Source organism: Leucopleurus acutus (assembly GCF_964270905.1).
Source record: "Leucopleurus acutus genome assembly, chromosome: 21".
NCBI classification, from domain to species: domain Eukaryota; kingdom Metazoa; phylum Chordata; class Mammalia; order Artiodactyla; family Delphinidae; genus Leucopleurus; species Leucopleurus acutus.
In genome coordinates this window covers 8,834,649-8,853,728 of record NC_139163.1, presented here as the reverse complement: position 1 = coordinate 8,853,728, position 19,080 = coordinate 8,834,649, and the positions used below count along the sequence as shown (strand labels likewise).

General features: G+C 40.6%; 1 protein-coding gene across 1 annotated transcript in view; it reads right to left on the bottom strand.

Moving 5' to 3' along the window:
- The window catches only part of CSMD1 (CUB and Sushi multiple domains 1), a gene marked incomplete at its 3' end in the record, with an annotated part of 1,744,596 nt that overhangs the window by 836,962 nt on the left and 888,554 nt on the right, over nt 1-19,080 (bottom strand). The window contains exon 5 of the mRNA XM_082863948.1: nt 13,402-13,609. Within this exon, the coding sequence (XP_082720074.1) occupies nt 13,402-13,609 (208 nt within the window). The remainder of the gene's footprint in view (nt 1-13,401; nt 13,610-19,080) is intronic.

Here is a 19,080-nt window from a genome sequence, read left to right as displayed (position 1 = left end):
ACACAAAAGAGAAAGCAAGAGAGAAAGAGAAAACTTGAATCAATGTTTAGAAAATCAGTACTTGATTTCGGGTTTTCGTTTAATTCAGGGTAACTCTGCAAAAATAACACAAATTAGAATCTGGTGATGATGGGCAAGAGGTGGATTATCCAGATTTAGAAATAATACCTGACCTCGCGGGGTTGCCCTGACCGCATTTTTCTTGCTGTGTTCATGTTCTTAGCTCTCGAAACAGCATGGCTTTTATGTTACTCAGGTGTGACTGTCACGAAAAATCACACCGTAGATCCTGGACGCCTCCAGATTTCACGGTCTGGAGGGATGGAGGTCCAAGGAACCTCCCTGTCCCTTCCCACAGCTGGTGGTAAATTAGGAAGTACCGAACAAGCACCAATGGGTTATACATGAAATTCCTGTTTTATGCTTTAGGATATCCCCCCAGCGCGTACAGGGCACATTTGCTGAGAATAAGTGATTTTTCTTGCAGGCATATCTGTTTCCATTCATTAGGGTTACATGTTACACTGTTTTTTTCTTTTCTTTTTTAATAGAAAGTAAATATGTGCATACCTTCTTGCCTGGTCTAACACACATGTACACACACACACACACACACTCACACACACACATTTTTGAACGGCACCGCTGCTTCAAAACTACCCACTGCAGATGGTTTAACAGCTAAAGAAAATGTGCACGTCATTTACCTGCTTGCTCTCCCTCTGAATACCGACAGTTTCCCTGTATGGACTGGTGGCCTCCTAGTACTTGAACCTCTTCACAACACTAATCTGTAGACACACAAAAGCTCTGCAGGGGAGACAGCAGAAATCTCACCTCAGCCTCTGAGAATTACTTCCTCGATGCTGAGATCTTTCCCTGCATCTGTCTGGCCCCCAGATCCTTTTTCTTTTCCAATTCGTCATGCTTTCCTCCTTGGAACATCTCAAACCATTTTGCATAAGCTACAAGATTTTTCTTCTTTACTCACTCTAGCCTAAAAGTTTCCCTGCTTGTATTTAAGTCAGATGCTCCTCCGGGGCTCTTCGCTGTCTCTTGAACTTCTGATTCCTTTCCTATTTCCTTCTACCAAGAGCCCCCTCTAAAATTCAGGATCACACAGCTGGGAGCTACAAGCTGAAATGAGCTGGATCCCTCAGCTCATTCTGGACCAGCTGCCTTAGAAGATCTTCCAAAAGCACTTCCATTTTGAACCATCCTGGTACTCTGCAACAGCAAGAGGAAGAGGCGAGTTGGAAAGGCCCCTGAAACTTCCCTTGTTCTAGCTGAGCGCGTCAGGGTTTCTTCGTAAGTCATCCCCACGTTTCTAAAAGTTGAGTTCCTTGAAACTCTTCTAGAGCACTGATTAAAATGGAGACCCCTGAACACAGCCCGACACCCCCAAACTTCCCAGCCATGAGTCCTGGACATTTGAATTTTTGAACTGAAGTATGTATAGTTGATTTACAATGTTGCGTTAGTTTCTGGTGTACAGCAACGTGATTCAGAGATGTATACATATATAAAATATAAAAAAGAATGTATATATACATATATATACATTCTTTCTATATCTTGTCCATTATGCTTTATTATAGGATACTGACTATAGTTCCCTGTGCTGTACAGCAGGATTTTGTTGCTTATCTATTTTACATATGGTAGTTTGTATCTTCTCATCGCAAACTCCCAATTTATCCCTTCCCACCCCCTTTTCCCTTCGGCAATCATAAGTTTGTTTTCTATGTCTGTGAGTCTGTTTCTGTTTTGTAAACAAGTTCATTCGTGTCATATTTTAGATTCCACATATAAGTGATACCATACGGTATTTGTCTTTCTCTGACTTACTTCACTTAGTATGATAATCTCTAGGTCCATCCATGTTGCTGCAGGTGGCATTATTTCATTCTTTTTTATGGCTGAGTAGTATTCCATTGTGTATAAACATGGACCATATCTTCTTTATCCATTCATCTGTCGACGGTCATTTAGGTTGTTTCCATGTCTGGCTACTGTAAATAGTGCTGCTATGAATATTGGGGTTCATGTGTCTTTTTGAATTAGAGTTTTCTCCAGATGTATGCCCAGGGGTGGGATTGCAGGATCATATGTTAGCTCTATTTTTAGTTTTTTTAAGGAATGTCCATACTGTTTTCCATAGTGGCTGCACCAATTTACATTCCCACTGAACAGTGTAGGAGGGTTCCCTTTTTTCCACACCCTCTCCAGCATTTGTGATTTGTAGACTTTTTAATAAGTTTCAAGCTTAAGTGGAAAGTTGGAATATCTCTGCATTGCCATTTGCAAAGTCCACTGCCTTTCTGGCTTTCAATAGCTCCATTATTTTCCTTTCTCTTTCTACCCCTGTGATCATACAGGGGTAGAAAGCTTTTCTGGCTTTCAATAGCTCCATTATTTTCCTTTCTCTTTCTACCCCTGTGATCATACAGTCTTATAAATTCTATGTGTCCTGCTCACAGAAATTTGTAATTGTTTAATATCTCTCATTTCTTCTTTTCCCAATCTAATACATCAAAATCACCTTTATTTTCCTGAAGCAGTGTTTTTCTTATATTAGCAGATATTGGGAATACAATAAACATTTTATCAAGAAACAATAGGGCTTTGCAGATAAGATAATCCACACCATTTTTCTAGATTCCACATATATGTGTTAATATACAATATTTGTTTTTCTCTTTCTGACATACTTCACTCTGTATGACAGTCTCTAGGTCCATCCACGCCTCTACAAATGACCCAACTTTGTTCTTTTTTATGGCTGAGAAATATTCCATTGTATATATGTACCACATCTTCTTTATCCATTCCTCTGCTGATGGACATTTAGATTGCTTCCATGACCTGACTATTGTAAACAGTGCTGCAGTGAACACTGGGGTGCATGTGTCCTTTTGAATTATGGTTTTCTCTGGGTATACGCCTAGGATTTCTGGGTCATATGGTAGTTCTATTTTTGGCTTTTTAAGGAATCTCCATACTGTTCTCCATAGTGGCTGTATCAATTTACATTCCCACCAACACTGCAAGAGGGTTCCCTTTTCTCCACACCCTCTCACATATGGATACCAAGGGGGAAGGGGGCTGGGATGAAGTGGGATATTGGGAATGACATATATACACTATTGATACTATGTATAAAATAGATAACTAATGTGAACCCCCTGTATAGCACAGGGGAATCTACTCAGTGCTCTGTGGTGACCTAAATGGGAAGGAAATCCAAAAAGGAGGGGATATATGTATACGTATAGCTGACTCACTTTGCTGTACAGTGGAAACTAACACAACATTGTAAAGCAACTATACTCCGATAAAAATTTTAAAAAAAAGAAAAAATAGGGCTTGCCATCAAATATTTTAAGTTATTTCTTATTGTTCTGTGGAAAAAATGGATTGCTTTCGCTCCTATCATCGACTATCTCCTGTGCTTTGCCGTATCTGTACTTTTCATTTTGCACATCCTGTGTCTAAAATAGCCCCACAAATTTTGTGCCCAGACCCTTTCTGTTCTCTGGGTCTGTGTCAAATCCCAACTTTTCTGTGAAATGGTCTTTGATGACCTCACTGGGTAATAACTTCTCTTTCTTCAAACTTTGCTCTCTTTTATTTATGAGCACTCTCTCTCTGATTGCGCATTTGTCATGTTTCATACACAGCTCGATAATTAGGATGGATAGTTTACTGAGCATCTCTGTACCACAGACAGCGATAGGTTTCTGACCTATATTTTAATCTTCACCCAGCAAGATAAGTATCATTAACCTCATTTTACAGTCGGGAAACAAAAACTCTGGGAGTTTGAATAACTAATCCAAATTACCCAGCTACAGAGAGGAAAAACACAAATCTTAACGCATAATCTCTCTCACTCCAAGGCCAACTCTCTTTCACCAATCTGAGCTGAATAACTGTGGACTTCGCTGACACGGCAGAACAGAAGATTCTGCAGATGGAGAAAAGGGATTGAAGCCATGGCTAGAAGAAACAGCAAGTTGGAATAAAGTCACCATCAGCTTCAAGTGCAAAATGGAATGTAAATGTTGCCAGGGCTCAGATCAGGACAGTACCTGTAATATATCAAGAAAAGCACAGCCTTTCCTGAGCCCACAGTCCCAGGTTTTAATCTATATCCCACCAAAGATGAGCGCTTCATAGTCACACATGTTTGGTGAATTGCAACCTCCTCTAACTGACCTCTGAGCCACGTTGCCCAGTAAGGTATTAAAAGACTGAGAATCTTTGGCAAAGGGACCTGTTTAACTTTTTAGCCCGATGTCCTCCAAAAGAGTTCAAAACAATTTTATTTTCAATGTACAACTATTAATAGACTGGAAACATGCTAATACTGCTGAAAATATTTGGAAGCCACTGAAATACTGTGTTTCTTTCTCTTCTGACCCTCTCTCTCAGTCCCAGCAGTCAGCGCCACAGCTGAGCTGGTTCAGCTAATTAAACTGGAATCTCTGAGGAGTGGCACCCAGGCAGTTCTGATGTGAAGCCCAAATTGGAAACTAAATGCTGAACCCAATCTTTCTGAATCTGCCCCATTTTGCACCAGCAGCCCATTACAAAATTGTAAGATATATTTCAACAAAGACCAGAGAGCTTATGTTATCATACTCTGAAATATAACTACTAAAAAGTTTTCACTTTTCAAGAAAACTTGAAATGATTATTAGTAATAATACTTTTACCTCCACCTATTGAGGTATAATTGTCAAAACTGTATAGGGTTAACATGTACAATATGATGCTTTGATACACATATACACTAAAAACTACAGCCTTTACTGAAATCAAGGTAATTAACATATCCATCATGGTACACAGGTTTTGTTTTGTTTTGTTTTGTTTTTTTTGTGGTGAGAACTCTTAATATCTCTGCTCTTAGCAATGGAAAACATGAGGCTCCTCAAAAAATTAAAAATAGAACTAGCATATGATCCAGCAATCCTAATTCTGGGTATAAGACCAAAAGAAATGAAATCCGTATCTCAAAGAGCTATCTGCATTCCTGTGCTTGTTGCAACATGATTCACAGTGGCCAAGATATGGAACCAACCTAAGTATCCAGCTATGGACAAATGGATAAAGAAAATGTGATACACACACACACACACACACACACACACACACACACACACACACGACTATTACTCAGCCGTAATAAAGAAGGAAATCCTACCATTTGTGACAACATGGATGGACCTGGAGGGTATTATACTAAGTGAAATAAGTCAGAGAAAGACAAATATCGCATGATCTTACTTATATGCAGAATCTAAATTAAAAAACCAAGTAGAACTCATATAACCAGACAGCAGAATGGTGGCTGCCAGGGGCTGAGAGTAGGGGAAACAGGGAGATTTGGTCAAAGGGTACAAATGTCCAGTGGTAAGATAAGTTCTGAGGATCCAATATACAGTACGATGACTAGAGTTAATAATACTGTATTGTATACTTGAAACTTAATTAGTTATTATTGCCATTATCTTATTGTCCACTCTCTGCACCACCCACAGACACTCTAGACCCTCACTTCTTGGCCTGGTCCACAGACCAGCGACACCCACATCACCCAGGAACTTGTTGAAATGCAGAATCTCGGTACCTTCCTCAGATCTCCTGAGTCGTAATCTGCATCGAAAGAAGATCCCGGGTGATTCCTACACACAATAAATTTAAGAAGCATTGGACTAGCATATATCACCGTTTCAGGCACATGTTACGCCCTTGAAAAAGTTTTCTAAATAGATACATATGTACTTCGGTACAAATTCTATGGTTCTCACACTATATTTTTACTAAGTTGTAGACTTTTAGTAGTATGATGACCTGGGGACTTCCCTGGTGGCATAGGGGTTAAGAATCCCCGTGCCAATGCAGGGGACCCGGGTTGGAACCCTGGTCCAGAAGATCCCAGTGTGTTTTTAAAAGGGAAATTTATTTAAAAGTGTTAATTTAAGTGTGATTTTGCTTTCTGGAAAAGACCACATACAAAAAGAGAGAGGTGTGACTATAAAAAACAAGACAAAACACAAATATATTGTATTGTGTGAAATGAATTCATATTCCTAAAGGGGAAATTTTTCCCACTGCCTGTAACACTGATAATTTACAGGAAATGTAATCTTCAGTAACATCAGGTAAAGTGGTTGGGCTTTCCTATGACAGGAGAAATATCACAGCAGAATTGAGGTTTCTGACATGTGGTATCTGCCCTGACTTGGTAAAGAACCACACTCTGGGACTCTCTAATCAGTTCCATCTTTAGGGACCAGGAATGTTTTTTTTTTTTTCTCTTCGTCATCCCTTGGTCTGGTCTTTTTGCATGTAGTCCTGGTGTAAAATACTACATTTTATCCACAGCTACCACCATTAAATAAATCATATAAATTTCCTATGTCCAAAATATTTATTGATGAACATAGTTTAACTTCATCAACTGTAAATATCTGAAATTCTAAATGCTGATTTCAGCCCAAATGAAAGCTATCTAAGATGACCTACTCTGATGGTATCTCAGACATCTGTGAAGAAATATGGAAATGAGACACTTCTGGGCAATGAAATGGCACCAGGGTACCTACTAAGAAACCCATCACAATCCTTAGGAAGGAGATTGCAGGGCACGGAAGTCTTCACCTGGGGTATCTGTTTGCCTGGTCATGAACTGGGGATAGAGGACGTGGGAGATTGAAAACAGGCAGCAGTTTCTCCTGGCCCATCAGGGACAGCCTCCTTTCCTCCTCAAGGCAACTTCCAGCAAGAAAGACTCTTCCTTCAGCACCTACTACAGACGCTACATTTCAGGTGAAAACGGAGGGAAATAAGTGCCTTGAAAAGTACACCTGATTGGAAGCTTCTTGAAACACAGCCTGTGTGCTTGGCTCAGCTGCACTGTTTCCAGTGATTCCTTCGCTGCCCGTTGGGATGAAGAGTCCTCAGGCAGCTGGCTGCCAATGGGAGAGGGAGAGAACGGAAAGGGGGTTTGCGTAGGCCTTGTGGACAGGGTGGGGGGGGGGGGTCACCTAATCACGTAGGTAACGCAAGTGTCACCTGGACGGTGCGAGGGAAAGAATGTCTCAGACCAGGTTACAAATTCCCCGTTGCACAGACTTGGCTGTGATCAGACAAATCTCCCTGTTGAGTCTGGAGGGTTTGGGATGACTGGGGCTGGTCATTATTTTCCCACCACCTCTCATGTAAATGAGTCACAGTTGTAGATGGGAAGCCTTAACATTTACACTGTTGGCAATGTCTTTACGGTATGACCCCTTTCAGAAGACTTATAACATCCATTGTTGTATTTATACTCACAACTATACGTGACAAGTAAGTTAAGATTTATTACCTTACCTTATACCTAATAACACAGAAAAAGAAGACTGTAAAAGAAGGGGTCATGATGTCTCCACCGTGGAGTAACAGGACCAGATCTAGACTTGAAGCGGCCTCACGCTTCCCTTGGCGTCCAACGAGGCCAGACAGAATTGCAGTCATTCTGGGATAATACTGGAGTGTAACATACTTCTTTAATTTTTAATAATAAAAATTTTAATAAAAGTATTTTATTTACTTTTATTTTCCTGACTTAAAAACAGTACAGAAATATCATCTTGATATATTTAAATAAAGGAAGAAATATAGCTTGGGGCTGTCTCTGTTTCAGTCCCTGCTCTGCCACCTGGCAGCTGTGTGGTAAGATCTTTAACCTTCTCTGAGTTCATTTTTCTCGCCTATAAAATGGGGATAATAGTATCGCAAGTAGTGGCAACTGATTACATTTGCCTGGCACATAGCAATACTTATTGAATATTATTATTCAGTGTAAGGTTTTCTTAGAGTAATACATTATTCAAAGAAATCTTTAGAGAAAGATATTTTGAGTACAAGAGGGGTTTAGGAAAGGGGCTGTAATAATATCATATTAATTATGGCCTTAGGCCTCTGCACAGTAATGTAGAGGTTCAAGAAAAGTAGAAATTCATATACTGTTGTATACATATATATACACACATACACACCCACGATACTTGTTTATGTTATGCTCGCTCCACAGAAAATGCTGAGGTGCGAACATTCCAATAGGTTTGTGCAACGTAATTATTAAATTTAAATTTAAAACGGAAAACATAAAAGAAAGGAAACCAATTATTGCAGTTGGTGGTCACGGGGCCATGCTTTATGGCCCCGTCCTCCTCAGGCCTGAAAAACGCCATCATCTTTCAAAAAGAGTGTGACCAGACTGTACTGTTAACATGAGCGGGGTGAAGGGTACGGAAACAGAAAAACTGGAAACAGTCGCCCGGCGGAGGTGCGGAAGAGACGGAATTCAGGGCCGTGCAGGTCCCTGGACTGAGTTCTGGAGCAGAAAAAGGGCAGCAGGGAAAATTCAGATCAGGTCTGTAAGTTAGTCAGCACCAGTGTTAATTTCTTGGTTTCCACCACGACACTAGGGCTGTAGAAGACGTGATTGTTAAGGGAAGCTGGGCTGGGTGATATACCAACTCTCTGGGCTGGTTTTACAAGTTCTCTGTGAAATGATTTTAAAATGAATAGTTAACAAAATGAGGAGGGAGCGGAAGGGGTTTCCTTTCTTGTACCCTGGGCAGGTGAACAGAAGGACTGATTTCAGGGCGTCTCTGCTCTGTGTGTGCCTCAATAATCCGTCCTCATTAGAAATGAAATATACACCAAGTCAGTTATCAATTAAGTGACAAGCTGGATAAACATCATAGATGTTAACTGACCCTTAAAGGGTTCTTTGAAGCTCACTCAGCTTCGCCAGTTCCTTTGAAGTTCTGTTTTGGCTTCAGCAAGTCACTGAGCAGATTGGTTTAATGGTGAAGTTGTGCCTGGTTAATGGGAACAAAATAAAGTGTAGTTACAAAAGGACTTTTTGCTCTCTTGTATGTAATCTTGCATCACCCAGACAGGCAAAGGGGTAGAGTCATGGTTGGTTAGTGAATGACTGAACTTAAGCCTTAAAAAATATCATAAAGTAACAGATTTTCTATTGCTATAAGAAGTCAGCTCTAATCTAAATCAGCCAAGAAGCATTCTTGCATTGATGATCCCTGAGGTTTTCCAGGGAGGCAGATATATAACTGTCTGCCCCACTGGTGGTACTTCTTCGAATGTTCTACCATCCATATGTCAATTTAACGTTGGTTAAATTGGGCCACGTGGGCCTTCCCTGTGGAGGCTGGTTCCTGAACAAGCGTGCAAGAGACACAAACGTGCTGTGGTGAAGACAGGGGTGCATTCAGTGGGGCAAAGTGAGGGGTGCTTGCCGGGCAGAGGAGAAGGCCAGACTGGAGGGCAAGGCGGGCCAAGCTCTGAAAAGCCTTGAATGACATGCAAAGGCCTTCGGGTTTTATTCCGATGGCCCAGGGCTCAGACACTGAAGGTTTTTAAGAAACTGATGCATTTAAATAAGTTTTGGGGCATATTTTAAACGCATTTATTAGCCCTTGTTTTCTTTCCTTCTCTACCCTATACACACACTCCCCGCCATGAAATGGGGTAGGATAGTTATTCCCAAATATGAGTGCATGTTTTGAAGATAGCAAATGCTCTCTTCGTTTCTCGTCAAGACTCTGTGATGTTCTTAGGAACATCCCTTTAACCATCATATCTTAATTTAGAAACCTTAGTAACTTAACTCTGAAATAAAATCAATTTTCTGCCTCCTTGATATTTCTGGACTTAGGAGTTAGATGCTGCCCCATCAAATCACTTCAGAAAGTAAGAACGTGTGGCTAGCTTTACTGTTAACCAGGTTTTTAACTGCAGGAAAAAACCGTAATTACTGGACCACGTTGCAAAGACAACTAGGCATGACAGCTCTCTTTTAAAGGAGGGTATTGATAAGAGACCAACCTATCTAAAATTAGAACCTGATGAGTTAAAAACAAATTCAGCCTCATCTGATGTACACAGAGTCGATTAGGCTTAAGTGATGACACCCCGGCCACGTTTAATACATGGATAATTTTGGGACTTTACATCATCTACCGCTTTTAGACTGCCTCTGCTGTAGCCATGGCAACCCTTACATAAAACATAGCTGAGTTGGTAATTTTACTCCAAATGAAATGAAAATAAGGCTAATCCTATTATTGTTCTTAACAATTTCCCAAGTAGCTTCTTCTCAGAGTGCCCTTGCTTGTATAGTCCGTCTTTTAAAAATAGATTATTGGAAAATCATACGTGTGTGTGCACTCTCTCTACTCACAGCCGTTAGCACTGTCCTACTGCCGCTGCCGTGTAACCTTGTGCCTGAAAGGAGGTGTATCCACCTACACGGCCACTTAGTACTTTTCTTGCAATTCGGGGATGGGTAAATCTTTTAAATGTACCAGTTTAGACCATGAAACATTTCAGAGGCAGTCACTTGAAAGTTACGGTTAAATAGTAGTCTTGAAGATAAGCCCTATGATGCATTTGTATAAATCTGAGAAGGTAACTCAGGTGATCCTGTTCTGTATTGTAAATGTGCCCGTGTGTGTTTCAGTACTGATTTAGGAAAACCATCTTTTCCTTTTCTGCCTCCACTGAAGAGCCTTCTGTTGAATAGGGGTCCTATGCCATGTCAGGCTCTTTCTCTTTATGATTGTGATAAACACTCAGTGTCATCCCTGATATTGTCCCTGTTGTCCCTGACTTTCCTGATGCAGCGCGTGTGCTAAATGGCTTCTCAAGCGGCCCATCTCCCCTACGGTGGTTGTCTGCCCAAGGCATTAGGACCCAAAGTGCAGTCCTGAAACAGAGAAAAGGGAACTTCCTGACAGGCCATTAAGCTCAGACCTGGGTTCTTCCATTGGGGGGACGGTCTTACAGTAAAAAGGAAACATAGTTTGGGTTCAGGGGCCTGCAGATCCAGCTGCAGCTCTACCAACGCGCCCTCAGCTTTGCCATCTCTTACCCTTTGTGCCTCTCAGTCATCAGGAGAATATAATGATCAGTACAACTCTCTGTTTGATAATGGCTGTCGAAACAGAGAAATCATGATGAACCAACAGGTAACCCAGTTTATCAGACCAGAAGGCACCCAGGGTCAAAGTCCCACGGACAGCTTTTCCTTCAACTACCCAATTCTTCCCAACTGCCGCTGGATCATTGATCTTGGTATCCTGGCAAATACGGGGGAGATTTCAGACAGCTGGAAAATGTCTTCCAGTCTGAATCCAAACACCAGGAAGACACAGGGCCATTTCTCTGGCTGCCACGACAATATTCTCTATGTCACGATTGTGAGTCGTTGCTATCAGGCCCCGCAGGCTGCCGTGGCCTCGCCTGGCATTTCCGACAGATGGCAATTTTAGCAGGTTCAAGACCCCGTCCGAGCACATTTTTCTGAGTCTGGTATTGAAGTTGGAGGGGACCCGTGTCGGGGGAAAGGACCGATGGAGATAAAACAGAGGGGAGGAGAGGACGCAAAAGAAACCAGCGGGGATGAGAAAAGAAGAACAGGCAAAACCAAGTCAAGTAACATGGTCTCACTCCTGGGGACCGCTTACTGAAGACACGTGAACTGAAGGCGGTCTCCCTGCTCAAGGTGGTCACGTGGTGTGGGAACGCGCCGCGAAGCCTCCTGCGAGGCTCTGCGCCACCGGGACTGGCATCTCCATTCAGCATTCCTATTTTTCTTTCAGACTTGGATATGGACATCTGAGTTTCCTTTCCTACATAAACGGCATTTGTTTGGCGAAAGCCAACCTTGACTGTGGAGTCTACAATCATCCTCCGATATGCCTACTTTTTTTTCTCTCCCCCAGCCCGACACCTCACCATCCAGGTGACGCCCATCATGTCTAGAATCTCTCACAAATAAGGCCTTTACCATGAGTCCCTGAGTTTCTGAGAAACCGTCACCATGTAGTTTTGCATGGCAATGATTTTCTGGAAACCAAAACAAGGTGACTTTAGAGCTAGGAGGGTGTTGCATCACTGAATCTCCTACAGTGATACACAGAGAAAGGCACTCAGTAGATGTTGAATGAATGAATTCAAAAGCTCATTTAGGATAGCCCCTTTTTATACAAGCAGTTAAATGATTTGTCCAAGGTCACAAGGAAGGTTTGGGGCAGAACTTGGAGCAAAATCCAGGACATTCAGCTTTCAGTTTGGTATCTATTTCCACTAACTCTGATGTTACAAAAAGGTAGATAGATAATAACATAAACCAATCCTTGAGTCTTTGAATTGTATAACATGAAATAAGCAAAAGGGTAAGCCTGCCTGATCTAAAAGGATTGCTCAGACCAATGAAATGAAAAACAAAGATCACAGAGGCAGTGGTTACTTTTCTTTTAACTGAAGTAGCATTTAACATAAGAACAATAAAACTAACGAAAGGAAATGACTTAAACTATAAATATGAATCCTCTGCTTTGAGTTTAGAGTCTTGGAAAATAAAATTCAATGTTGCTAATTGGTTTAAAACGTAAAACAGTTTATGACATTTGTCAGGTTTGATATTTTTATCCTTCAGTCTTTGTACTGAAATACAGACTTAAACCTATAGAGATATTCAGAATCATTCATTTCATCTCCTCCACCAATGCACAAACAGCCAACATTTCCTCTATCCCAACTTAATTTGAGCATACATATTGTCAAGCTTCCTTACCATTCAAGACCTGAAATAGATAACAGCTGCAGTTTTTAAAATGCTAAGAAATTGAAAAAATAAAACAAAAAAACCCCAGTTCAACCCATAACAAACGACATAATTTAAAGTATACCTTAAGTCTTAAAACATTTATTCTTCGAATTCTCCCTTTTCAGTTGTACTTATAGACACAGCTAGAGCTGCTCTCACACAAGAAACACCATACATCAGAGACTGTAATGGATCTGATCAGGTTTTCTTCTGTTGCCACTAGCGCACACACCAGAGAACTGATCATCAGATGACTGGCATTATCTGTGTATCAGATTAGCATTTACGGTTTGCCTGTGACCCTCATAGGTGCAGCATCTCCAGGGAGGAAAAGACATACACAATCACACATCTGCAGCAGAGGCGACAAACGGTTGGTGACGTGACATTTTTAAATCTCCACTGTCTAAAAATATCTGTTTACACTGAATCAGCTCCAGACCAAATCCAAAACTAGCTTAGCTCACTTAGCTGCCATCTTCTGTGTTGCTTTATAAGAATCCAAGGTGAGACATGATACGTTCCAGTGCCCAAGGCCAGATAACATCTCCACCTCCAAATACCAGCACAAAGACATCTTAGAAACTTGGAAATCAGTCACAATATAGATGACATTTTAGCAGCCAACGGCGGAAGGCAAGGAAAGAACACAGCTTTGTAAAGTCTGTTGTGCGAAGTGGGAAGGACATTTCTTGTCCAGTACTCACCATATGGAGGGCGCTTCTGTCCCGCTGATCTCTAAGAAGTCATATCCTTCTTCGAGCTGAAAGTCAGTGAAGACTAAAGCAATGGTGTCCCCGGGTTCTGCGAGGATGGTCCACGTACAGTCGGCGTTGTTCTCGTACTCTGAAGGGAAGTAGGGGCTGGAGATGCTGCCGCTCGTCCCCCGTAAGGTCCCTCCGCAGGCCCCCTCAGCTGCACAGGACAGAAACAAAGAAAGCGTACTTGAAAATGGCCTCGTACACAAGCACCTCCACAAAGTGTCACGCTCGATCAGTGACACATATTTTCTGAACCCCAAAGAGCGACACGCAACCTGACAAAGGGTTTCTCCTGGTTTGCTAGTTTAGTTCCACAGAAAGACTTCAAAAGTCTACCCATTACACCGCGTTGTTAACTGAACTGCCACTATAGAAAGAGGTGAAATTGCCATTTCTAAAATCTGGAACGTGCGGTTACTATACACCTGACATTCACAGACAGCTGAACCGTATTTTCAAAGGTTTTCTCTGCATCTTGGAAGACGGAAGTAAGGTGTGAGTCTTAACAGTACGTGGCCATCATTTCTTCCTTTTCTGAGAGCTGGCTTGAAAATACAGGGATCTTAAAAGAAGCAGTTGCCCTAATCTTTATGTCCTGTAGAGTCTGGAATGTGCACTTGGTTTTGAATTTCAGATAAGTTCTTGAATGATATGATAACGGAGACACATCAACTCATAAAAAAGTTCTGAGTAGGAAATAGTTGCATGAAAACTTAAAATGGATTATCTTGGAAAAGTGACAAGGAAAAGGTCAGTAAGATAAAATACATTTAGGATGTAAATTAGCATTGGAATAAATATTGTTTTGAAGAGAAATGGATCCTGTAACTTTCTCCACAGAGTAAAAAATAGATGGTATTCAATTTATATAATCATCTATTACAAAATGTTATGTACGTAGTAAACTGTACATATAGGGTAGATAAATATTTGTGAAATAACATGTTTTAAGACAAGTCTGTAAATACCGTCCCTCCCTTCCTTCTTTCCTATCAGACAATCCTAGCAAACAGTATACACTTGGCCCTCTATATCTGCAGATTCAGCATCCAGATTCTACCAACAGAGGAAGAACATACAAAAAAAATTCCTAGAAAGTTCCAAAGAGCAAAACTAAAGTCTGCTGCATGCCCACAACTATTTACATAGTATTTTCATTGTTTTAGGTATTATAAGTATTCTAGAAATCATTTGAAGTATACAGGAGGATGTATGTAGGTTACACGCAAATACGATGCCATTTTATGTAAGGGACTTGAGCATCCGAAGATTTTGTTATCTGCAGGGGAACCTGGAAGCAATCTCCTGTGGATACCAAGGGACAATTGTATTTCACAATGAGGGACATCAGCGTTACAATTAGAGTGATGGACAAAGTCAGCCTGTTACCAAGATGGGAAACTTGCCTTTGGCGGCTTGTGGGACTAGACAGAGATCACTTGGAACAGATATTTACATTGGCTACTGAATAAATAACTGTGTATATAAGCATGTCACACTTATATATAAAAAGCTGATACACACACACACACATATATATATATAAACTTAAAAGTTTTCAAATCCAATGCTGTGGCTGGGTGATTACATGAAATGTATTAAATCTGACGGCGAAGACCGCATACGTGGTTTGTAATTCAGCTGCCTAGCAAACAGCTTCCCTTCCCAAGTGTTAGAGGAGAAACACTCATATCAAATTATTCTGGATTTTTGAAACTGTAACCTATGCGCTGAAGCACTGTTTATGAATTAAAAGACCTCGAAACAGGTGTATTTGTGTGCATAACACACTATAACCATAAAATAAGAGTGAAGAGGGTAAGAAGCATACTGGGTTCTTTGGGAAAATATCTTGGTGACCTTGACCGAACAGAGGTGATACTAAACCTATCTGACAAGAGTATGTATGCACAGGTACCAAACATCAACCGGGGACCTTGGCTGTAGCTCTAGGGCAGGGCCGTGGAGTTCCTCCCCTGCAGCCTTTCTCCCTCTGGTCGCTCAACTGTCAGAAGATCTGAGGACCTGTAGAAGGCGTCTACTGAGCTGGGGTGACATCGTGTTTCCAGGGACTCCAGGAAGTGGCTATATATTACCTGGTATAGGAATATTTTATCAGCTGACAGAGCTGTGCTGGTATCTGCAAGCTGACAGCAGCACTGATGTCTCAGAAACACATCTACCTTCTGTTTAAAAGGGTGGTTGAACTGGATAACCTCCAGTGTCACTTCCTTTGATCCAATGACTCTAAGAGTTTAGACACTAAGTATCTAGATTTTCCTAGGACGTCAGCTGAGGGCTTAAGCAGGTCATGGAGGACCACGCTTGGATGGCCTAGTGAGTGAGTTCTGTACTCACTAACTCCAGAGGAGCCTGGGATGCCCATCACAGGCGCAGGCAAGTGGTGCGATTTTATGGCTCCTCTGTTGAGACTAGGAGCAGACTGTATGAGGAAGACAAAAAGAATAGAAAATGAAACTAAAGAGAAAGAAAATTAAAAAGTTGGTAGAGAACAAAAACTGTAATTCTTCCAAGGCTGCAATCACCATTGCGTTTTCTCTGGTAGATATTTTAATGACCGCAGAACGTTTTTAAATGAGTTACAGTCAGAATTATGTCAGGCTAAACAGATGCAGGATGTATTATAATTCTTAAGGCAGCATTTCAAATAAAATATTACAGAACACTATCAGGTAGTCTGATTGATGATATCTTCTTTGATAATTAAGCACACAAAACAAAACAAAAATAATTCATACCACTCATTGGATAACAAACAATAAAAAACTGTACAGAGTGAGGTCACATGTGTATGTGTGTTTGAACATGTCTGTGTGTGTTTGAACATGTCTGTGTGTGTTTGAAAGCAACTGCAGCGGTGCTTCACATGTTTTGCCAACAAAACATTTTAACAGTTTTAGCTTCTTCCCCAGTTTTGTAAGATAATTTGTTCTCTAAACTGTAACATTTTACACATCTAAAACGTAATAGCATGTGAGGAAGGGTAACATAAGCCCCGTTTGAGTCTGGGAAACACACTCAGGAATAACCCAGAAACAGTGAGGGATGGAATGTGGTGAATAAATTCTCCGCCTTCTCTCCCCTTGGTGGGGAAATTCTAAACTGTAACTTACATGGAGTATCAGATAAGACCCAGAGAGATTTAGTACCAATTCCCACAAGACTAACCCTATTAAAGCATACCTCAATGGCATTCTTCACTTCCCAGCCTCACCTCCTCACTAGTTCACTTTGCTTCCTGAATCACCTCCCAAATACTTTGCCTGCATTAAGTCTGGATCTCAGAGTCTACTCTCGTGGGACTGAGGCTAGGAAAATAGAGGTGTCATGGGTACTTGATAGGACCACAGGGAGCCCAGATAGTTGGTTAAACGTTATTCGAGTGTGTCTGTGAGGTTGAAGACCTGAATAGAACAAAAAGGTGGATTAAGAGAGAATCCACTCCCTTGGATTGACTGCCTTCATACTGGACTCGGGCTGGAACTTACACCCCTGTCTCCCCTGGATCCAGCCTGTTGACTGCAAGTGTTAAGACTCCGCCTCCAAATCCAATGAGCCCAGTCCTTTAATAAATCTTCTATATTTCTCAAAATCTCCAAAAAATAAACCCCTCAAAATCATGTATGATATTTTATTTACTTTTGTATCTCACCATATATTATTTTTAAAGTGCCCAATAAAAAATACTGACGATACCTGAACTTTACTAGAGCAACTGCTGGTATCTCGATGGACCCGAGGATGAAGCTGACACTCCTATGGCCTTAGCCTTGGGCTAAGGCAATGGGTTACGGCCGCTGGTCTTTACAGCACTATGCAATAGACTCTACTGTGGTTCAGTATGTGTTTACTGATTTTGCTTTTGTTGTCATTTGTAATAGTAAGACTAGTATAGCAGCAATAGTAGTAGTGACAGTTCAGAGTTCAGAGAGAAAAATCTCTCCATCTAAAGGCCCCAAGGAACACAGAGACACAGTATCATATATCCCCGTCCTAACTTTTAACTACATCACCAATTTCCAAGGGAAAATTATGAAAATATGAGATGTCCACAATCATAAAATATTCACTCATATCTCTTTTTCAGTTATCTGCTTGGGAAATGTACGTGAATGAAGACCCTGCATTTTCCTGGAGGTACCTACACCTCATCATTACAGGTGTCTCCTATAATAAAGAGCAGCAAGGAGAAAGCAAATTCCTTTTTAAAGTTATTATAAAGAGATAACACTGAGGTCATGCTTCTCAACCTCTCCGCCACTGACATTTGGGGCCAAAGAATTCTTTTGTTCTGAGAGGCTGTCCTTTGCATTGTAGAAGGTTTAGCAGTATCCCACCCTGTACCCACTAATTGCCAAGATTATCGCCCCCATTGTGACAGCCAAAAATGTCTCCAGACATTGCCAACTGTTCTCTGGGGACAGAACTGCCCCTCATTAAGAACCAATTATTTAGATGAATTTAATTAGTGCTTTTTCCAGTTCTTTTCACTGGTATTATATAGATCCTTCTAAACAAGAGGAATTAAAACCATATTAAAATGCTGTGTAGTATTCTTTCTTTGAGTCAAGATAAATCATTGATTAGATATTTGACCTATTTAAACTTATTAAAACATAGGAAGACTATAAATATTTCCCCTTAGATAATATGTTTATTTAAAGTAATTTAAAAGAATTCTAGTTACGGCAATAGTATTTGAAAATACTCTCATTCTGGTACACTTTACACAGTTTTTTGATAAATTAATTAGGAAATAGCTATTAAATGTTCCAAACTAAAATGTTCTCTCTTTAGAAAAAACAAAAAATCAGTATAGATATAATAAATTTATTGTTGTTTTTATTTAACATATCTCTAACACTAGGATTCGTATTTTGATGGAAAATATGTGTGACAAATGTAATTTAAATTATTTTATATGACAAATTATATTTTTAAATACATAAGTTTATAATTTCTGAGATATGTTTTCACAAGGCAGGCCTCACTGGTTATAAATCAGTAACACTGCAAAAACACAGTTAAACTAAACAATTTAACACTTTTTCTCTAATTATTCATAAATAAAATACTAAAATCAAATGCTTTACTTGAAAATTAGATATAGAGGTTTCAAAACTAGAGATCATTAGCTAGATTTATATATATATATATATATAACATATATATCACACATAATGGCCACAGACCTTTGGATCATCTCTTAATGCTGTTTACGCACACACACATACACTTACAAGCACGCACACAATAGTACTGAAAACGAAACGATCTTCTTACTCTCATCTTTTCTCTGGAATCTGTTTCACTCAAATTAACCAGACCGATCCTTTTAAAATTTAACTTGAATCTTAAAAATTGCCACTCAAAACTGTTAAACTTTCCGTATCCCCACTCGGAATAAAATCAAACCCGACCAGGACCTGAGAAGCCCTAGGTGATCTGACCCAATGCCCCCATCTCACGCCCACGTTGCCTGGCCTCTGTCCACCCCACCCCTCCTCATCCCCCTCTAACCATAGCCTGCTGGGACCACAGCCAAGTGCATCCCTGCCCCAGGGCCTCTGCACTCACCGTCCTGCCTTCCGGTCTGTTCATTAG